This window comes from Sesamum indicum, linkage group LG11, assembly GCF_026168435.1.
Source record: "Sesamum indicum cultivar Baizhima isolate 11 linkage group LG11, ASM2616843v1, whole genome shotgun sequence".
Lineage (NCBI taxonomy): Eukaryota > Viridiplantae > Streptophyta > Magnoliopsida > Lamiales > Pedaliaceae > Sesamum > Sesamum indicum.
Window position 1 is genome coordinate 14,207,153 of NC_142667.1, and position 22,660 is coordinate 14,229,812.

At 37.0% G+C, this 22,660-nt stretch overlaps 4 protein-coding genes and 1 non-coding gene across 12 annotated transcripts; 3 read left to right on the forward strand and 2 right to left on the reverse strand.

Annotated features, from left to right (window-relative positions):
* Positions 1-11: 11 nt before the first annotated feature.
* Positions 12-2,890, forward strand: LOC105174116 (putative phytosulfokines 6). 6 transcript variants are annotated; one of them, XM_088875317.1, is made up of 5 exons: positions 12-204; positions 1,920-2,058; positions 2,150-2,202; positions 2,295-2,354; positions 2,466-2,890. In XM_088875317.1, the coding sequence occupies exons 2-5, from the start codon at positions 1,965-1,967 to the stop codon at positions 2,544-2,546; spliced, it is 288 nt and encodes a 95-aa protein (XP_088731443.1). In that variant the 5' UTR covers positions 12-204; positions 1,920-1,964; the 3' UTR covers positions 2,547-2,890. The 6 variants fall into 6 exon arrangements, with proteins under 6 accessions (XP_088731443.1, XP_088731441.1, XP_088731442.1 ...); XM_088875315.1 differs by lacking the exon at positions 12-204 and adding an exon at positions 1,334-1,693; XM_088875316.1 differs by lacking the exon at positions 12-204 and adding an exon at positions 1,334-1,608.
* Positions 677-757, reverse strand: TRNAL-AAG (transfer RNA leucine (anticodon AAG)). Its single transcript has one exon. It is a non-coding gene; the product is annotated as a tRNA-Leu (tRNA).
* A 967-nt stretch (positions 2,891-3,857) lies between the features above and the next one.
* LOC105174118 (polyadenylation and cleavage factor homolog 4) lies at positions 3,858-12,057 on the reverse strand. Of its 2 annotated transcripts, XM_011096114.3 has the most exons (7): positions 11,246-12,057; positions 9,685-9,786; positions 9,177-9,434; positions 8,611-8,730; positions 8,087-8,542; positions 5,360-7,297; positions 3,858-4,661 (listed from the first exon to the last, which is right to left on the reverse strand). In XM_011096114.3, exons 1-7 carry the CDS (start codon positions 11,627-11,629, stop codon positions 4,644-4,646), a joined length of 3,276 nt encoding a protein of 1,091 aa, XP_011094416.1. In that variant the 5' UTR covers positions 11,630-12,057; the 3' UTR covers positions 3,858-4,643. The 2 variants fall into 2 exon arrangements, with proteins under 2 accessions (XP_011094416.1, XP_020553384.1); XM_020697725.2 differs by lacking the exon at positions 8,087-8,542.
* Positions 12,058-13,941: 1,884 nt separating this feature from the next.
* LOC105174119 (Ribosomal RNA processing Brix domain protein) lies at positions 13,942-17,105 on the forward strand. The gene is made up of 6 exons (XM_011096115.3): positions 13,942-14,134; positions 14,241-14,444; positions 15,816-16,061; positions 16,146-16,388; positions 16,471-16,536; positions 16,744-17,105. The coding sequence occupies exons 1-6, from the start codon at positions 14,066-14,068 to the stop codon at positions 16,861-16,863; spliced, it is 948 nt and encodes a 315-aa protein (XP_011094417.1). The 5' UTR covers positions 13,942-14,065; the 3' UTR covers positions 16,864-17,105.
* Positions 17,106-19,540: 2,435 nt separating this feature from the next.
* HSFA3 (heat shock transcription factor A3) lies at positions 19,541-22,204 on the forward strand. 2 transcript variants are annotated; one of them, XM_011096117.3, is made up of 2 exons: positions 19,541-20,403; positions 21,032-22,204. In XM_011096117.3, exons 1-2 carry the CDS (start codon positions 20,032-20,034, stop codon positions 22,022-22,024), a joined length of 1,365 nt encoding a protein of 454 aa, XP_011094419.2. In that variant the 5' UTR covers positions 19,541-20,031; the 3' UTR covers positions 22,025-22,204. The 2 variants fall into 2 exon arrangements, with proteins under 2 accessions (XP_011094419.2, XP_020553738.2); XM_020698079.2 differs by lacking the exon at positions 19,541-20,403 and adding an exon at positions 20,454-20,819.
* Positions 22,205-22,660: the final 456 nt, after the last annotated feature.

Below are 22,660 nucleotides of genomic sequence, written 5' to 3' on the forward strand. Positions count from 1 at the left end.
ACCCCAGCCCTAATTTCATTTCCCATTCCCCTCTTTTGTCGGTTGCTTCTCTCTCTCTCTCACTGGTCTCTCTTTCTCTCTCCCGTTTTGGTTTCCGATGACATTGGAAATCTCCTCCGCCGGTTTCTTCTCACTCCATCTTCAATGTCTAATCTCTATAAAACCTCCCATGATTTTTTTTGCTGTATAGAATCAGGAAAAAAGGTAAGGAAGAACAAATAGAAACACTAGTATTAACTTTGGGAACCTTTGTGGTCACATCTCTTGGTGGGTTTTTGTGCAACTGGTGGGTTGTTGGCGTTGTAGCCGTGGGCTTTCTCTTCCCATGGATCTGGCTCCTTGATCCTGTTTTTATTTCAATATTATTTACTGTTTATTCCATCTATTATTGTTTTTGTAGAAGTAATGACATTCTTGTATTTTTTTCTGTTATTGTAATATTTTGGTTGTATTAAGGAGTTTTTGTAACTCACTATTTATTGTAATAATATGTGTTAAGTTATAATTTTTTAGGATCATCACTATGAATAAAAACCCAACAGTCCTGGCCCATTTTAATCAGAAACAGTGAAAGCCTATTCCTCGGAATCAAGCCCGCAAACCAACTAACTCTTGACTTGAAACAAAAAAGTTAGAAGAGCGACCAACCAACGAGAGAAGAAAACAGTATAAGAATTGTTGAGAGTGGGATTTGAACCCACGCCCTTTCGGACCAGAACCTTAATCTGGCGCCTTAGACCAACTCGGCCATCTCAACCTTGGGAAGAAACCTCAAAAATCATATGTTCTAATCAAAAATAAGAATATTTTTGGTAATTTTTATTATTACTGATGAATGCCCAAGTCCCAACTATTAGGAGGTACTGATACTGATACTGGTAATGGTTATATTCTTGATTTTTAACAAACTTATCACTGAATACTTTATGCGTGCATGTGTTGTACGGATTGAGATTATTGCTACATAGACATGATTTATTTGAAAGCTGCTATTGTTTATTAAGGTCGTACAAGGATTAATTAAAAAAAATGGCAATTTTTTAGGAATCGAATATGTTACACATTTTGTATTTATTTCTTCCATAAAAAAGAAGAAGAAAGAAGGATATTACTTCAAAGATATTTTAGCTATATTTTTATCTTCAATGGTGGGCTATTATTATCATGTTGACTGTTGAGAAATTTTAGTAAAACGATGAGGATGAGGGTGTGCAGAGGTGAATGAAACTATGAATGAGTTGAAAACAGCTGTCAGTGTCAGCCATGGAGTTCAGAGCCCACTTAATTACTGCGCCCCTTTGACCTTTCACTGATTTTGACTACCATTTTTGTCTCTATGTCTGTCGAATGCAGCCATGCATCATGCTTTTTCATTTGCTATTTCACTTAGTAAAACGATGATTCTTCTTACAGCATGAAAAATCACGCATTTCTCCTCATGCTCATATGATTAACACGAATCTCCAGATATATTCAATAGTAGTGGACTACCCGTGAATTATATGATATATTTGGATTAAGTGGAGCGGGAGATATGACCCGTCGGCCCTCCCCCTTTTTCCTTGTTGGCGTTACAGGCATTCCCTCCAATTCTTGGCCGCTCGACCAGTATGGTCCCCTCACATCTCCTGCATCATCGTGCATGTCGGTCAGGGTCAGCGACTCTATAACTGATTTGTTATGGGCTTAACATGTACGCCAGGATATATGATTAACTCCACTAAACATCTTGGCAAGAATTTAGACATAAAGTTCGATTTTAACTATTAGGCTACATTGATTTGTGGTCAATATTGTGAATTGCCTTCTTGGTTTTTGCCCTCTCTGTTCATAGTAGTGGCCTACTATAAGCTTTTCGTATAGTATATAAATGTATGCACACTTCCACTACATCTCCACAATCTTGTGTGTGTTTGCAGCCTCCCACCCACATAAATTAAGTCCATCAGAACTGAGAAGAAGCAATGAAGCAAGTTTCTCATGCAGCTGCTATAATTTGTGTGTTTCTTCTCTTAATCATTCCCCACACATCTGCTCGACTCCTTCTTTCGCATCAAGGTAATTAATTAATTAAACATATGTCTTTATCCATGCATATCAAGTTGTCAACCCTCAATTATATAACTAGATATGACCTGATTGAATACAGGAGACGACGACAGTGCAGGCATGAGCCTGCAGCAGCAGGAGGATTTTTCAACTGTAAGCCCATTTCATTATTTACGTTTTCCCTCTCGTCTCTCTCTGTGTGTATATATATACTATGAGTAATTTTGAGTAAATATTTGCAACAGTTGATGGGATTGGAGGAATCATGTGGTGATGGAGATGAAGGGTGTGAGAAGAGAAGAATGGTGGCTGAGGCTCACTTAGACTACATCTATACACAACACCACCTCCCTTAGACTTTTTCACTTACATATATGTGAATTCAGTCAATTTTTGCCTCTATTTTGTGCTATCAGGTTAGCATAGCTGTTGGTGCTGTGGGAGTCGCAATGCACATGAAGCTTCAAGTGTTTGTCTTAAGACTAAAATTTAGGTAAGATCTGTGGAGATGCAACTCAGAGGAGTTTCTCTTTCGTTATTTTCTTCCAAAAGGGATCAGTACGGCCGCCGATGAAAAAAAGGAAAAAAAGCTCCTGTTTATAAGTGTAGAAGACTCTATTCAGTTCTTGGCACTGTATTCTCTGTTATATAAATTTCTATGGCCATTATTTTATGTTTATGCGACTAAGTGTGGATGGTTAGACAATTGTGTAATGGTTAATTAGAGTTGCATACATCAGTACAAAAATGTGTATTTATGCAGTTGTCTCTATCACATATTGATGCGTGTAATGAAAAATATTACATTTGTTATTTAATTCAGATTAAATTTTCTGTTGCATACTCTATTTTTGTCCGACATTCGATGTACATAAATCACGTGTATAAATATGACATTATAATTTTCATTTGAAAATTTTTTTTATACACATGATTCGGAATTTAATTAGGTATGACTTTTAAGTTGTGGAGAAAAATGGAGTGCGTTAGCCCTTCCATGTGAAGCTGAAGCAGCACAATTGACAATAGTCAATTACAACTCGCATCGGAAATTGGTAGAACCGAGGGTTGACTTTACGGATCCTTTTGACAAATAACAGTGCACAGAATCTGACGCTTCGTTGTAATATATATATATATATATATATATATATATATACATAATAATTATATTGTCCACGATTTGATACATTTTTCCATGATCATCAAATCAGACAGAACGGTACAAGGCCGAATGTGAAGTCCATATCTCATTCATGGTTAAGTTGTAGAGTATTCAACATTTCTGACAGCCAACTCCATTCTTCCAAGCTCTACAGTTCATTATATAAAACTCTTTTGTTGCCAGCAAGAAGATAAACTTCTACATGCTGACAGGACCGTGTCTTGCAGTTTTGACGGTCTATAATCCAGCAAAAAATACTGAACTTCATCAAGTATACCATCAAAGAAAGTTTATATCATGAGATGTAGCAATTTGTAAAGTAGAACGCAACAACTTTAGGGACTTCAAGACTTGATATTACATCCAAAAAGGGTAAAATATATAAACAAAGTACACAGTTCAACATGTTGCAATTGTCAAAGACCTTATATCGGTACCATGAATAGCAAATACATTTGATGTTTAGCTGCATCAAGTTATCATAGAATCACTCTTAATAGTTCAACTGCAAAACATTCTCTGTTTCTGATTGCAAGTATAACAAATATAATCCATCAGCGAAATGCACGCAGACTATTGGTCTTGAGAAGATAAAAAAGTAGACATCCCATAATTGATAATTCCAGGAAACTTTAGAGCAACAATAAAATCTTATCCCAACTTCCGTTCGGCCAAAAAATCATTGCAAAGACTAGCATTGCCATTTAACGTCAACATTGAGGCTTACCATACCAAAAACTAAAGTAACATAAATTATTGACTGTTCTTGCCAGACTGCTTCAGCAAACTATTTAAAACCTAGATGATGAGGAGGATAAAAAACATGAAATAAGGTGATCCTGAGCAGTCTGCAAGTCCTGCCTTACCATTTTTAGACATCAAAACTTGCAATCTATGCAGCTAAGGGACTTCTTTCAGAATATAGTTAGGATGAGGCTGGAATCAGAGGAAATTTGCTTCACCGGGAGCAAGACACTAAAAACAACTGATAAGAAAACCAGAAATGGACATTTGAGAACCATCACCCACATATATTTCTTTTTACTTTGAAATACAGAAAATAACCCTGAAAAGGTTGAGAAAGAAACTATAGGCAACACTTTACAGGGCTCATACCCATAAGCAAGGTCATAATGCTTGCTTCGCATGGATCACTCCAGCTTCAGTACGGTGAACGGAACTCCAACTTTGCTTCAGTTCCTCTGAGAAAGAGAACAGTTTTTGGGCATGCAGAAAAGAAAATGATGTAACTGATGCTCAATGTATGAGCTGAATGATGAACATGCAAACATTTTCTTCACTTTTCTGCCATGCACAACGTATTAGCACAGCCAAGGATGATAAACTGTAGGCACTGAAAGTATAATACAGATCTTCTGCAAGCTTCAACACCGCAAACCTTTGGTCAAAATTGGTTCCCAACTGAACATTACGCAGCATCCTTTTCCTAAAAATTGAAACAAGAGAAAGAGTCAAACAGTGGATTGCTTGTTGCGACAGATAATATCAACCAGAGATGGCGAAATAAAGTAAACTATCAGTAGGGAGAACATAGCAAAAAGTTATATACCCAAACAATCCTCTCATAAAGAACATACTCATAGTTCATAATTGAGAGACCTCTTACCATCTGTAGGCTGACTGACCATATACTCAATTTCATACCCCAAATCATGCTTAACCAAACCGAAAGGCAACTCCTTCACCCAACACCCTCACCCCAGCCCCTGGAACCAGAGAAAAAAAACATACAACAAAAGGAAAAGGCACAAAATGCCTTTTTAACATCCCTACGGATGATGAAATTTACTAAATAGCAAGCCAGCAGATATACGAGCTAAAATAACTAGAGAGAAAGTTGCAAAAGCTACTTTGAGATGGAAAAGGAGTTGACAGCACTAAGTGTGTTGATTTAACTAGGTGAGGTAAAGTCTCAGTGATCCCAACAAACAGCCACAAACGGCCACCTTAATAATCAATTCTCAACCAGAAAATGAAATCAGTTTTGGCCAATCATTCAAATGAGGAAAGCATATCGAACTAAGTCTGAATGACAGGAAAGAGAAAATTTCTTCCAGTCCCAATGAAATAACATACTAAAAGCTTAATTAGTATCTTTTTCCAGAAATAAACACTACCACGTACCAGTTCAACATCACAAGCTAGTCCCAAGTCCTGAAGAATATCTTCTGACATGCAGTTAATATGGACTATTGGCCTCGGACTAGCAGTATCACTTGCAGTTCCGATCGTTTCCTGTGATTCTGATGATTGGATATTCAAGTAAACAGCTTTTTTGAACATCCATTCTTTTGTTTCTTGACTGTAGCAGTCTTCAAACAACTCGCCACACAGGATGCAGGCACACTGGCTTTCATCTGCAGGAACCATCTGCTCACTACTGGTCAGTGCTGCACCTGATTCTCCTGACAGGTCTGACGGACTGTCTGCAGCCAGAATGTAACCAACTCCAGCAACCCAATCAACTGAGCTGGTATACCACCTCCTTGAGTTCTTGTTCAAAGGATTCTGGTCAGGAGCCCTTAATGCATGCCATTCCATGTGTCTATCAAGTGGTTCTTGAAGCTTGAGTCGAAGACCACAGATCCTACACTGATATGGGAGATCAGAAACAAGATCAGTGATTACATCTGGATGCAAATTACGGACTACATCTGGCCTGAATTCAAAACCAATAGTATCTTTTATATTTGTCTTTGGCCGTCGCAAACCATCAGAGATCTCAGCAACAGGTCTGGATGATGATGGTTGATCTGTGATGGATAACAGAGGTTTTCTCATGGTCAATGGTACAGAAGAATCTGGAGTTGAACTAGTGCTTGAAACCCCAGGACCATAGTTAAGAGATTGATCTGGTTTCTGGGTTGAGGCAGATGAAAGTGAGTCTGACTTGGAAGCAGATATCAAGCCTTTCGCCACCAATGAACTTAATAGGCTAGAAACTGGATTAGAGGTGGGATTAGCTGTACTTGGTATCTGTTCTGACCCTAAAGATGATGGATGGGGGGCAGATGGAACGGGTGGCTGTTCTGACTTTTCTTTAGAAAACCCCGGAAGCGGTATGTTTTCATGCAAGGGTGGAGAAGACAAAAAACTAGCAGGATGAGAGTCACTTTGAAGAGATGGTTGCATGCCTGGAGATGACACAAGCTCAACCTCCTCAGAATCCAGTTTGGTTGAGCTATCCATGAGAGAAGTACTACCAATCATTCCAGTTTTTGTTACACCAGTTAACAAGCTGCTATTGATTGATTGTCCAGGGGAGTCAACAGTAAGAGGATTTGATAGGTCAGATGATGAGTTCCCAATAGTTGAGTGACTTTCAGAGCCTGAAATTTGAATAGACAACAAGTTCTGTCCATTACCAGAAGATCCAAACTCAGATACTTCAAGCTTTCTCTGTTGAGTTGAGGGGACATATTTCCTCTGCTGAAGAGGAGGCATTGCAGCAGGTGAAGTCTGTATACTATGCGGCTGAAACCTCTGTGTGCTAGACTGGTAAACATCCCGATGGTGCGATTGGTCGAGCGACCCCGTATTTCTCTGTCCTGGGGGCCTTCTTGGATCTGTAGGAGGTCCCGTGGAGCCTTGATTGCGCTCAGCAAGACTGCTGTGTAACCGATTAGGATTGTGTGCTGACACAGAGGGTGAAGGAGGACGTTGATGCCTTGTGGATTTCATCAATGATGCAGTTCCAAGAGTATGTTCCTGTTGCATCATAGAAACTTTGGGCCCTGGCATCACATTTGTTGAAAAATTAAAATCCAGGCCTCCAGTAGGATCAGGGCCAACCTGTGGTTGGTACGGGGTCCTGCCAACTGTGTTCGCCGAACTTTTCATTTGAGTTGAGTACCCCTCACTATAACCTGATATGTTTTTACCAGGCCCTAAAAGTACATTTCCTTCTGGTATATGCAGCTCTTCTGACCAAGACAATGGTACTTGAGCCCCAGATGCAACATGGCCTATTTCAGTGGATAGAGAATCAGTTGATATTTCATCATCAACCCTTGGCCCAATGTCGTGTATACTTTGAGGCCTTCGAATATGACCACCAAAGTCCTGCACAAACCATAGCCGTTATAGTTTTGATCATTGGCGAAAACAAAGAAAATATCTTCTGTTGATCCTATGATAAATCTTTTGTACAATATATTTAGCAGCATAACAAAACATAGGAACAAACAAAAGAAACCAACTACTAAACTAGAAGGAAATAATCTTAATCGGCAGCAAGACAACTCTAAACCTCCAGGTAACTAGTTTATAAAAATGGCATGTTAAGGAAAACACAATAAAGTCCTCTTTATCTTCACAACAAATGATCTATCAGCATATAGCTCGACAACATCATTTTCCAGTTGACACGTTAGCTTTTTATTACACTTAGTGTTAATGACCATCGTACAAGCAACGTATTTCCTCTGTAGCAGTGATGATTGTGAACTTTACATTTTTTAATGTTTTATAATTCATAAATCATTTTTACACTTAGTCTGAGTTCCAGTATAAAAAGTTCGAATGATTCTGCCCCATGTTTAAGCGCACATGTTAGAACTCATCTACAAGAACTTCTTGTGGATGGCGTCCGTAATCATCATTGCAGTCCCCTAATGGGCCTTAAGTTAACAGTCATGGCTTGTTACACACCAGTTGTCCTGGACCAGACACATAATGCAACATCGTGCTCCTTGACAGCAGGCCTAAGTATATCTTGGCAAAACATGAACAACTGAAGGTAACCTACTGAAAATTTGCATCATGCGACAGACCTATTTCAACATTTGCTTCCACAACAAATTAAACAAGTTCCCACAGGGATGCCAACCACTAGACTTACATAAAACTTACCAATTTTTCAGTGTCATCAGGTGTCCAATTATCTTTAGCTGAAGTATTAGCTGCACTGAGATCAGTGGGTCTAGTATTCATCTCATCCCACACATACTCCTCTTCCTCAGAGTTCTTCCAGCTCCTACTGACTCCATTCAATTTCCTACTGGCGAAGTTTTGCTTGAGCAGAAGGTGAGAGTCAGAGTTAGCAGACTGATGGGCAGGATAGCTTTCAAACTCATGTTCCATGTGAAAACCATTACTTTGATTGGATACTTTCCCAGTTACATCAGTGGCAGATTCATACCAGGGCCTATCAAGTCCTGGTTCTTTAAATTTTTCACTCACTCTTTCAGTTCCCAAGCTCTCATGCCCTGATATGCTGGAACCATATTTAGAATCCGGAAAACGTATAGTTGAACTTTTGTCACGAACAGGTTCATTTACTTTATCTTTCTGATGATGCTGAATAGACTGCAAGTTTCCAGTATTTTAGGACACAGATCACAAAAGAAATCAAAAGATTATCCCCTTTCTTGTACCTTAGTATAAGGATCAGCCCATGATCTCTTCGAACTAATGGTGGTAATTCTCGCTGGTGGTTCAACATCATCAGGTGAGCTCACCAAAGTTCCACTAATGTCACTGCCAGATCCTTTTGCCTTCATCAGATTGGAAGATAAGTGAAGAAGAAGATATGATGTGTACAAGTAGTTACATGTCAAAGGGTTTGGGACCAAAACAAATTCATTTGAAATGGATTTAGTGTTTGTTAACATCCTGAAATCAATGGAAGATCCAGGATTGATGTCAAACAATTTTATACATTCGCAACCAAGAGAAAAACACATTTTATCACGCAATTTAAAGAACATATCAGCAAGTAAAAATAGGTAATGTTCTTGATATGATTATGAATCAGTTTATCCACAAAAGGAAAGAACTGATTAGAAGGCACAGAAATCAAGTGGTCATCAAATCTCTTTCTAGAGGGATGAGGGATCAGAATAAATAAATATGGACAAAAATTACATACACTATGTGACAAGTGGCAAAAATATTGTTGTGATAACAGAAAATTATTGCAAGAGTGACATGAAGTGCTTACTCTAGTGGGCTGCAGCCGCTGCCTTGCCTCTAGATACTTGGGGTTTACGTGAATGCTGTGTGCAGAACGTTGGGCCTGTGAGTCTGGCCTAGATGTTGTTGTTCCTGAAGATGAACCATTGGCAGTAGTAGTAAATCCCAGCTCCTTCTCAATCATCTGAAGTGTTTGTGGGGGGAAGACTCCTTTCCAGGTGCCAAAGAGGTGGCGCATACCTTGATGTATTGGAGGATCAACTTGTCTGTATGCCTTACAGAAAACCTGGAAAACACAACTGAAATGAGTAAGCACAGATTTCTTTATCAACAACAAGGCATTCACCAGGTACCTTCCACCTCCTCAGCACCCATAAGCCATAAATAAATCACTTCCTCTCCAAGTGTACACAAGAACACAGGTGTGTAGCACAGGTTAGGAAAATAAGGAATCTATACAAGGAGTGGTGACAACTTAATGATCCAACATTTGCACAAGCAGTGATAAGAGACAACAGACAATCACAAACCCTGACCTCAGGTAATCTGGAAGCAAAGTATTTGATATAATCCCTCCCAATGTTCTTCACAATACTGTCTAGTAAATATAGGGATGGCAGTTTTTGCTCTCTTGGGACCTGTAAATGATTTCCAGAGGTCAGGATTAATATGCACAAGGTAGATATGCAGACACCATGCAAAAATTGAAACAAACAACAGGCAAGAAGTATAGCCTGGGAAAGCAGAAGGCGGAGCTAAATGCATTAGGAACCAGATTTCAACTTACGGAGTTCCCTAATTCAGTCAATGATTGACCCGAGCAAGGTTTAATATTTGGTCCATACAAAAGCCTCCCACATTTTCGTTGATTGTAGAGATGAGCTATCACTATCAAATGCCAGAACTAATTCTTTCACAATTTAGAAATGTTGACATCCTCTAGAATAAAACCAGAAAAGCAAATGACAAGAATAGAACAAGCACCCAGAGATGCATAGATAAGCATGTCTCTGGAGTATCAATTTTACACAGCGTTAAATAAATTACAGAGGGAATCAAAATATTCTGTGGCTTTCAGAAAAGCATCTAAAAGGAAATGTTTATACCACCACAAGATTCAAAATCATTCATAAGTCATCATAAAACAATCAAAGAATTGAACAAAGATAAGACCATAAATACAGAGAAGCAAGCCTATATAATTAATTGATCCTACTCAAGCAAAAAACTTCACAATTTTCAATTCATTTATGTAATCAGTACCATTGGTAGCTAGCCATAAGATTCATTATCATTCATAAGTAAACATGTAACAATCAGAGAATTGAACGAAGATAGACCACAAATACAGAGGAGCAAGGCCTGTATAATTACTCAATCGTACTCGAGCAAAAAACATCAACTAAGTAGGTTCCACTATAACTAGTATACGGATGCTGAGGAATTTCAGCAGGTTATGAAACTAAACAATCATAAAACAATATTAAATAATTATGGATGGAAATGTAACCACATATTTTAAGTGAATAAACACCATCAATTTCAACAAACTGTAAGAATACTTTTTAAGAGACAATGACATAGCACTGCAGAGGTGACATCAATGCTAAGGTAGAAATATGCAACACTGACAATTTTAACCATAAATCGATATCATATTTAAGATTTGTAGCTTCTGTAATGGGATCCATTAATTATACAGTTAGTGGGTCCAGCTTGCTCACATCTTTTGTATTGTATCATTTTCTTTTAAGATAATGAATTTTATCATTTTTAATGGAAATGAATATTCAAATGTTAGTGAAGTGCCCCCTTTGTGCTTGTCATTCACATCCAACCCAATCAATTCAATTCCAGAGCGTGGCAGTGTAGCTTAGGATGACGTTTAGAGTAAAATTAGAACTGCAGATACTGAGAACCTGGTACTTCTCTGACATACACTAAAACTTCATTGTAAGACCCAAAAAAATTATCCATTAATCATAACTCATTTACAGTTGTACATCTTTTCCACATTGTTCTGTTTAATCACTTTTACAATTGAAAAGCATCACATAACACTAAATACTACCAGCAGAGTGTAGAAACCAGAATCACCTCAAGAATATTGGCGCAGACAGTTGCTGCAATGGCCTTGGCCGCGTGCGAATTTTCACCCGCAATGATCGTCAAGTTTGTTATTATGGGTTTTGAGTTGAAAGTCAGCTCAGACAATGCGGTCTTGTACTGATTAACGAGCTCCTGATGCAGCTGGTGGCCTGGTTGCTGTTGGTAGAGGCCACGCACAGCACCACTGCTCTCCGAATCTCGGTCCCGCTGGACCCTCGCAAGGCCCGAGTTTGGAAGCGCGGGTCGTTGAACGAATCCGGTACGGACATTGGAGCTGCGATCGGCAGCTGCATGGTCCTCGGTGAGCCTAGGTTTCTTCAGTCCTGGTTCTTTCGAAAGAGATCTATTAAATGGTCTGCGTGTACTCTCCATTTCTATTACAAATCACAAAAACCCTAATCCTACGTTCCAATCGCTCATCGCTTACGTTATAAATTAAACAGGTCCAAAACGAAATTTACAAAATTCAAAATTAATTCACTGCTCACAAGCAATCACGATTCAAATCAAGTGTCTATTACAAAAAAACTTATCAAAATCTGAAAACCTAACTTCAACTGCATCAAATTGAAATCTGCATGTGTACAAAAAAAGAATATCAACCAGTACAAGCGGACCAATACAACAGCAAAACTTCAAGCGTGTATCCAAACAACACGCGGATTTGAGTTTCTCTCCAGAAGGAAAGTGAGGATCGAGAGGGATACGTTTTTTAACCTCTTTTTTTGTTTTTTTGGTTAAAATTGTGATTGGGAAGAATTGGGATTGTGTTCGAATTTATGCTTATGGACGATGAAAAGGGGAAAGGCCGGATGCATAGCGGGGACGATGGCATCCCGTGGGTGGTAGGTGGGCCAAGTGAGACGAAAGATTGGGCTCAGTTTCTTACAAATAGGGGCCGCGCAATTGAAATTGGGCTGGGCTGAGTTAAGTTAACCAATTCTTTTCTTAATTTTACTTATCCACTTGGTTCTTGATGGGCGTTGGGCATGCATCATCATGGACAGTGTAAATATTAAGATGGTTTTAATTTCGGTCACTGCCATAAATTATGGCACGTTATTTGAACTATAAACTCCTTGTAAAGGTATTTAAACATTTCTCGCGGATGCAATTCTCATATCAATAGAAAAAGTCAAATTCAATTAAATCAAAAAATTGCCATGCCAGTTTGAACAACCATGATTATTTGGTCATGTCATCATGCTACATTGTAGATTTATTTTTTAAGTTGTTTCAATTAAACTTAAATGTTTTTATGTTAGGTTGTGCTTTTTTACGGGATTTTTATAATTTATACATAGTAATGGTCTTTCATTTAGGTTTATGCACTCGCATGCTAGTGGTCTTTATGTCTTTTTCATGTGTTTGGAATAATCAATAATAAAAGGCTTTTTTTTCGTATTATTATTTTATTATATAATGCTACTTCTCTCAAAGTTCAAAATAAAAGGAATAGCCCCCCCATCAGTCAACTTAACCGCCTTATCCCTACTAACCAGTGACAAATGTATCAAACATACTTCTACATTTCTAAACTAATATGTAGGGCCGAAAAGTAGGTCTGATTTGGCAAGAAAACTCATCAGACAACAAAATGACCATGTCAAATAACTTCCCCACATCTCATGATACGTCATACTAAAAAATATCCAGTTACCCCTCTATATATGCAAAATCAACTCTATCATGCAGGTAATAACAAGCTCTCAAATTTTCTGATTGACTAGGCAAGACACACTCAAACAGTCATATCTCTATCCATATAAATTCAGATCATCTTATAATTCTTCTGTTAGTTAACTAACATCTTCAACTTTGCCATGATATGCATATTGCAGTAACCAACTCCAGTGTTCTACTCCAAAACCGCCTATAAATAAAGGTCATAATACAGTTAAAATGATAACTTAAATTGTTGACACTCTACTCTCTTTCTCTCGGACAACACGGATTTACATTACTTACTCATTTTTTGCATTACACCAACTTACTTTAGCTTACATTTCGATTGTTTATTGCTTCATATAAATTGTTAGACCATCATCTTATGTTATTTTCAATTGTTTCCCAACTCTTTTTTTGATAATTTGATTAATACCTTAAGTATCAACGTGTTGATCCATATTTTATAGGTTAATTTTTCCTTAATTTTAGATTTTTTTTTTTCAAATTTCTTCAACCATTATAATGCTGTTAAGTTCTAATTCGCCCCATAATGGATTAAATATATATTATAAAAAAGTTTAGTCTTAAAAATCTCACTAAACTTAGATATATTACTTTCAAGAATAATGTAAATAGATCCATTTATAATATAATGTTTGTGATAAATAGGATACATTTACCTAGTTGATAAGTGGTGTATTCTCAAATGCGTACAATTAGGTTTTAATTATTTAGATAAAAAATAATAATTGTATAATAATTTTATTACATAAAACAACTTATTTAGAACCTTTTAACGATGAAGTAACAATTAATTTAAGAAAACCAAAAATGGATAAAAGAAGTTGTAGGGAAGTCATAATTGACACACTTAAATATAGAACAAAATCATGTCATACTAGTAGGTCTCATCTATGTACATTATACAGGGTGTAGAATTCAGGTTTTCAAAAATTTAGGGTCCTATCTGGAATTTACCTCAAATTCTGGGGTATCTAAGGGTTCAACCAAAAAACAGACTTAAACCCTAGTCGCAGGACGCACCCGGAAGGCTTCTTCAGTCCTCTCCTCACCCCATAGAAAAATTTTAGGATTCAATTTCAGATTTTGGTGTCTTTCTTTTTCGAATTTTAGGGAGCCATGATGAGAATAAAGACTCCGAAGAAAGGCAGAATCAAGAGAGAGTTTGAGAAACGTGCTCCGAAACTTGTATGTTTGGGATTATCTGTAAATTGTAAATCTTTTTTCGTTTTCCTTATCAATGTTTGGTGTATCTTTTTCTTTGTCCTGACGAAAGAGGGTTTGATTATTGCAGGTGGAAACTGGGAAGAAGACGCTTATACTTCATGGCACTAAAACGAGCAGTGTCTTGAATTCAGTATTAACAGAAATTTATCATCTGAAGAAGGACGATTCCGTCAAGTACTCACGAAAGAATGACAACATTAGACCGTTTGAGAGTGGGGGTGAAACTTCTTTGGAGTTTTTTTCCCTTAAAACAGATTGCAGCCTGTTTGTGGTATGTTTCTAAACGTACTGCCACGCGGAATTTTTTTTTTGGTGGGGGTGGGGGGTTGCTCTTTTACCTTGATTATTTGGGTTTTGCTGTCTTCCCCGGTTTGTTTCTTTGAATGAGTCATAAAGTTGTGTGAGGGTAATTGTTTTGCGAAGTTGTGATTTATGTATTATTTTTTCAAGATTGTGACGGGTCAGGGAAAAGCAGACAAATAGCTGATGAGTTAAGTTTAGTTTTCAAATCAAGCATTAAGTCTAAGCATCTTCTGATTACAAAAAGAATGTCTTAGGTCTTTTAACAGTATGTGGCTTACTAGACTTCTCCGATTTGTGTGATGGGAAAATTTCTTGAGATGTCTATACACAAAGTGGAGGACAGATTAAAGTTTTCAAAGTTCGTTTTGAAATTTTTGTCACTTGTTATGTATAGTTTAAATCTTTATAGATTCTCTCCGTCTTGTATTAGATCTTCAAAACTGTATTACAATCTGCTTTCAATTTTGGTTGCATTCACTTGTGACACAGGTATAGAAATTTTGTTCCCCTGAGAATTTTTTGCTGAGGAGTTTTATTTGCTCAAACAGATTACTTTGATTAGTTTGCATGCAGCTTTCTTAAAAAAGGCAATGGGTGAAGGATTGAGTTTAGCACGACAATGTAGGTAGGTCTAGACCACAAACAAGTACGGGCTCTAAAGGTCATATTAGTTTTTTTATCCCTCCTGTGATAATCCTGGCCAAAAGGAGCTGCTTTGGACATAAGACCTTGTACTCTAATATATGACATATAAAACTCCTGCTTGAGAAGAGAAAAACAGCAATTGGGGACACGATGTATCATAAGCTCTTTACCTGCTTTTCCAGGTCATATGAAAATCTCCTTTGTGATTCTGAAACTGAAACTTTTGGCTTGAAAAGTATGCATACGTTGTATTCTGAATTTGGGAACAAGATGTTTGTTTGGTGGTTAACTATCAAAAACCATCTCTTATGCTTGCATTCTTTACCTGGTGAATGTCATATTACTGGGTGCAGCAACGAACTGGGCTCTTTTGTCTAAAACAAGTAAATACATTTTAAAGGGTACGATTATGTGATAGTAAAATAAGTTCTTCCTCATATAGTCTATTAGGTTATTACTTATGTGAGATGGTACATTTCCTTTATTATAATTTTTTCCTCTGTTTGGAGTTCATTGTGTATCTAAATTGGTTCGGTATGTTTTTTATATCTATAATTTGAATTTCAACTTTTGCCATGAAGGAAATTGACTATAGGATATTCCTATTGCCTGACTGACCAACCACAATATGGTCTTTCTGTCCACCCCCACATGCCACATCACTTAACTGGTGTTGCCTATTGATTCTGTACAGTTTGGTTCTCACTCTAAGAAGCGGCCAAACAATCTGGTAATTGGACGAACCTATGATCACCACATTTATGATCTTATAGAGGTTGGGGTTGAAAATTTTAGAAGCATGGGATCTTTCTCGTATGACAAGAAGCTGGCTCCTCAAATTGGGTCCAAACCCTTTTTCGCTTTTATTGGAGAAGCTTTTGAGAGCGTAGACGAGCTGAAACATTTAAAGGAAATTTTGCTCGATCTTTTCCGCGGGGAGGTTTGTCTTAATCATTGATTGTTCTGTTTTTCAATTTTCTTGCTTCTTGCTGTGTCATGAAAATGTGTAGCTGGGCTTATCCAGGTTGTGACAAACTTGAATCTGGCTGGACTCGATCGTGTTTATTTGTGCACAGCCTTGTCTCCCAACAGAATATTTTTCTCTCATTGTGCCCTGCGTCTTAAAAAGTCCGGCACTGTAGTACCAAGGATGGAGCTGGTTGAGGTTGGCCCATCTATGGATATGGTTGTTCGGAGGCATCGTAATCCTGATGACAGCCTAAGAAAAGAAGCAATGAAGACAGCACCTGAATTGAAAAAGAAAAAGGTTCTAACTCATTCAAATCTACCTTTCGCCAACTCTTATTCCCATATGCCTTAATTTTCTGGTTCCTTTTCTCTATGTTCAGGAGAAAAATGTCGTCAAGGATGCTATACAAGGGAAAATTGGGAAGATTTATATTCCAGATCAGAAGGTAACGAAAAGTTATCTCGGTTATGTTTTTGCATCTCTTAAGTATTGAAAGACATCCAGACATAAGGTAGCCACTGGAGACGACACTGCTATCTGATCTTTCTTCATAACCATCTCTCTCATCAAGAAGTGTATCTTACATCTACATTTGTTAAAGAGTCGCTACATTTCTCGTTTCTTTGTTTGCTCATAAACTCAAAACATGTAGGTTGGTAGTGTGCCACTTGCTAACAAAGCAAAAGGAGTGAAAAGAGAGAGACGTGAAGCTAAGATGAAGGGTGAGGGCCAGAAACCTACACAAAAGAAGCAGAAGCAGGATGCTGAGTGATCTTGTTTTTACCTGCAGCAAGCATTGTTGGTTTGAGGCAAAATTTCATTCTATTGTGATTGGGGTGTGAGGATCTTCATCTGTAATCCATGTATTTGCTTCCAAATCAATTTTGAGCCACATGATATAATCTTAAATCATCATTTTATCTGTTAGTTTTTCTTTGGGATACTTTTTGCCATGTAGAGCTAACTTGTCGCATGAATGACAGGAAGATGATTCTTGATGCTGGTTGAGGAAAACTCGTTATCGTATTCAGTTAAATGCTTTCTTTTCTGTTGCTCGTTTTGTCTTTTGACCATGTCAGTCAATTGTTAATTTATGGCAATTAGCTATATATTATGCCTGTGTGGCACTGCTATGAAATAGACGAGGTTGGAAGAATACTAGGTTGGAAATTTATTTTGAGATGGATTCCTACTTCTGGGGTCATCACAGCTCTTGGTATATGCTAAAGACAATTCCAATTCAGGCATTCAACACTTTCGCCAAACTTTATTCAGATTTGGTGGATGGATGCTGAATCCAGTTCCTTTCTAGCTGGAGTTGAAAGATTACACTCAAAAGGAAACAAGAAATAATGTCTGGATTTCAGATTTTTGGGTTGATTTTAGCACCTTGAAGAAGTGGACCTTTTAAATCCTCGTAAGATTGAAATGCAAGAATTGTCTCTTTGAACATGTCATAGAGCTGCTACTTGTTTGCACTACTTGAATCCTTTTATTTCTATACTTGACCATATCTCTACTTCTTCTTCTTCTTTTTTCTTTATTTACTTATTATTAACCATAGATAACTCTAATTATATTTTTTTTTTCAAAAACTTAATAGTAATTTTTTTATACTATGATTATAATTATAATATATTTGTGCACAGAAATAGATTGTGCATAAAAATTCTAATATTAAATATAATATAATATTATTTTTATCTATATTGTTATAAAAAAAAAAACTTTGTTGTATTACTTATTTTTAAATATTCGAATTTATTCTATAACTCATTCCATTCAATTGGTAAGATTTGATAACAATATCGATTTTCAATATTTTTTTAATAAATTTATTTTAAATACCTACGAACTTTCTCGACTTATGATGTTTTTATATTTTTGAAACCACTATCTATGATTGATAATCAATTTAATTATAAAAAGAGTAATTATTTATAATTTTTTTAAATATTTTTTCACAAACATCGAATTTGCCCTACACCCCTAGTGATAATAAATGTTAGGGATAATTTCATTTACACTGTTTACCTATTCTTTTTTTTGTGCAAACCACTCCTGGCAGGCTTTTAAAAGTCAAAATTACCCCTATTGACTAAGTTATAACTTTTTAAAAATAGAAATGCCCTTAGGGTGTTTTTGTAATTATCAAAAGGTTGAAGGGGAGTCAAAGTAATATGTATGAAGATGAGTAATATGACTGCATATATATATTTTATTATTTATATTAATTTTTAATTTAAATTTAAATTATTATATTAACTTTTTTTTATTGAATTAGTATATAAAATTACACCTTTTAATAATTAAATATTAAATTATTCAACGAATATATAAATAAAATTAGTTAATAGATTATAAGTTTAAATTAAAACATTATCACACTTGTGTAAATTATTTAAAATTATTAAAATTAAAAGATTAGTTATCCGCTATTTTTATTTTAACTAAGTTTACTAAAAATAATTTATATATTTTATATAAATCTAATTAGAATTAATAAAATAAATTATATATTTAGTAAAAAATATTTTAATAAAACGGGGGTTAGGGTGGGCGTGGAGGTGTAGTTGGGGAAGGGATAATTTTTTTAAAATACATAATTTAATAATTTAAGATATCTTTTTAATAAAAAAATATTTATTTTATTAAACCTAGTATGATTTATAAAAATATATAAATTATTTTTAATTTTAATTTTAGTAAAGTTTAGTTATAAATAAAATAGAGGATAAATAATCTTTTAATAAAATAATTTTACTAAAGAATAATTTATATATTAACTAAATAATTTAATATTTTAATTATTAAAAGGTACAATGTTATATAAAAATTCAATAAAAAAATTTAATATAATAATTATATTTAAATTAAAAATTAGTATAAATAATAAAAAATATATGGGCTCATATTACTCATCTTAAAAAAATTACTGTGATACTTCTACTTTTTAATAATTACGAAAATACCCTGAGGACATTTCGGTATTTAAAATTAATATAATCAATAAGGATATTTTTGAATTTAAAAGGTTATCAAAGATAATTTTGTAATTTAAAGAAAATGAGAATAATTTGAGTAAAAAAATAATAAAAAATAAATATAAATGTAATTATCCCTAAATGTTATTCACCGCTTTAGTAGCAGTTCACATGCACGCGCGTTTGACCACTGTACAAAACCCGTTAGAGGAAACAAAAGCACAGTACATTTACTTAATTGGGAAGTCTGCCGCTGCCCAATCGCAGCACTGGTGGGGTGGCCCCTCACAATCTCGAAATTGCCCCAATCACGCACTCTCATTGGCTAAACTGGCGAGAAACCCTCAGGCGCGGTAGCCGCCCCTGAATTCAAACCCACTACAGTTTGAGTAAAACCTCAAACTCAACTCAAACTGTCCGAAAATAACAGTTACATATCTGTACACAAACTCCAAAATATCTCATCCCTACTGGCCCCCACCTGTCTACTGTTACCCTCCACACACTCTCATCTTCCTTATTGCAATCAACTGTTCTCTCTGCGTCTGCGTATACTCTACGTATAATTATATACATATATTGAACAGGTAGGTATAAATACATACATACAACAAGAGTAGGTGTATATATGCTCTAGTTAAGTGTTTATAGAGTACTGGGGGAAAATGTTACTACAGTACTGTGAATTGATGGAGAGGAAACTGCGTGGCAACCACAGCCCTCCACCGCCTTACTCCACTTTCTTGATATTTTCAGGGCCGGCAATACGTATATATATTCAGGCCCACTCTCTCCTCACACCCCAATTTTCCCATTTACAAGATTTTCATGCTCCCTTACGGAAAATCTACAAAAAACCGACCTGGATTTCCTCTCTCTGCAGCTCGAAATCTCCCGGGAGATTTCCTTCGAGCAGTATATACTGATTAATCCCTCCCGTCGTACAAGAAAAGATCATGGATCCCGATGGCTTTCAAAACCCACCTGGCACGACGACGTTTCCACCTCCCCAATCCTTTCCTCTGCCTTTGTCGATGGCGTCCTCATTTGAATTCAAAGCCGGCGTTGCGGTGAGTCGAGCAGCAGGCGGGGAGAGTCCGTCGGGTATGCCGAAGCCTTTGGAGTTCTTGCATGAGAACCCAATCCCACCGTTCCTCTCAAAGACGTATGATTTGGTGGATGACGCTTCATTGGATTCCATAATTTCTTGGGGAGAGAGGGGTGATAGCTTCGTGGTGTGGGATCCTGTAGAGTTTGCGAGGATGATTTTGCCTAGGAATTTCAAGCACAACAACTTCTCAAGCTTTGTTCGGCAGCTCAATACATATGTGGGTATCGATTTAAGTTATCCCTGGGATGCTCTTGGTCTGTGTATATATTGATTCTTTTCCTTTTGCTTCGGTTCTTTATTTTTGTTTCTGAGAATTTCAACTATGTAAAGTAAACCTTTGAGGATTCCGTTTCATTTTTTTGTATGTTCTTTTTGCAATTGTATGAGCTGATGTAATTTGTATAGATTGGGGGATTTGTACAAATTACACTAGAGTATAATTTTTTTTGTTTCTTTAGTGAGAAGGATTTTCCTGTTTGAGATGTCTCCCCTGAAATTGTATTAGAGCTGCTTTGAATCTTGATGATGTATAAGACTTGTTATAGTGATTATAGAATAGTGCTGAGTTTCTAAAATCTTCTTTACAACCTCCTCCGATGGACCGGTGAGATTGGGATGTGCATCCGTTCACAGGTAGAGTTTAAGCTTCCATGGAATATTTAGTAAGCTTTTTTCATCTAAACTTATTTCTTCCATTTTGATGTGAAAACACTGAACTGGTCTTATTGCCTATACTGCATAACACCTTCTTGCAACTTCTATTGAATTTGTCCCTATCCTTATTTGTAATTTTCTTCAAAGCTGATTCTTTTATGAATGATTTTCGGGTATATATACACACACAGGGATTTCGAAAAATTGATGCAGACAAGTGGGAGTTCACCAACGAAGGATTTGTAAAAGGGCAGAGGCATCTGTTGAAGAAAATCCAAAGGCGCAAATCACATCAGTCTCAGCAGATTGGGAGCTCCTATGGATCACCAAGTGAGACAGGGAAAGCTGCATTGGGAGGTGAAATCGAACGTTTGAGGGAAGAGAGAAGTTTCATGATGCAGGAGTTGGTCGAATTGCATCAGCAGCAGCGTGGTACGGTTCAGCGTATGGAAGTTGTGAAGGAGAAGCTTGAGGAAGCAGAGAAACGTCAAAAGCTGATGGTTTCATTCTTGGCTAAAATGTTCAAGAACCCTGCAATTCTAGCTCGGCTTCAGGAGACACGGGAGCAAAAGAGCATTACTTCCCCAAGATCAATGCGGAAATTTGTAAAACATCAGACTCAGGAACCAAGCACATTGAGTTCCCAACTAGAGCCCTGCAGTTCTGCTTTCCCCTCTGCAATATCCGATTCTGGTCCACTTGCACTCAAACAGTTGCCTGACATCTCGTTGCAAGATATAGGGAACAGCCAGGTTTTTGGTGCAGTGAACGTGCTGTCTCCGGTTGAAGATGAATTGGCAATGGTACATGAATTCCTTCGTACACAGGAGCAAACACAGTCCATTGATCCAATTCTGACAGGAAAGAGTGCAACAACGCCTCAGCCACAATCAAGAAACGAGTATTTCGTCTCTTTTCCAGAGGATTTCCTGATGGAGAATAGTTTTCCTGAATTCTCAATAGCATGGACTGGAAACATGGCTATGGAAGATGTGTGGAACACTGGTTTTGGACCTGGTGCTGGTATGTCTAGTTCTACAACAAAGTTCTGGAGTAATCTTGGCAATTACGACGGGCCAGAGTTAGGTGTCAATGGTGGGTTGTCGGATATTTGTGGCATAGGTTCACTGCAGCAAGCAGGAAATTCAGGCATTGGGGGGTGGACGGATGAGGACTCTCCTTAGTTATAATTAAAGATCCAAGAGAACCTCCAAGCAGACGATAGGTTTAGAAATATGGATGCATAGGGCTTTTCGTTGCTGCTCCTGAATCATAGCATTGCAGGGTTTTGTCCGTAGAGTTGTCCACTGGACTATGTATTACTTATATATTTCTGTTGATAATATTATCGACTTGACTATGAAGTTCCGTTGTCAATTCCAATTCATTTGATTGCCTTCAATTTCATCTAGTTTTAAACCGTGACATTCACCAGTTTTCTGAAGCAATTTAGTCTCTACATAGCGTTGCTGCTCAATCTATAAAATTGAGATCACGAGATGTTATCCCCTCTGCCATTTGCATAGGCAATGGTATCCAATTACGTGAATCTGGGTAGGTAAGGATATGGCTGCAATTTTGTGATTCATGTGATGTGTCTACTACGGAACAATAGTCGTAAACTGGGATCAGCGGGCTCAATTGGTTGTAAACAGGTTCCTGAAATAACCTGCACAAAAAGTTGCCCTTCTCACATTACCAATTTCATCAGGATACTTACACCAGGGGACGGATCACTGGCTCTCTTGTTTAATGTTTGTAGCGTGCCCATTTCATCTTTTCGTCATGGGCAACATGCTATCATCACGTGATCCCTGTCA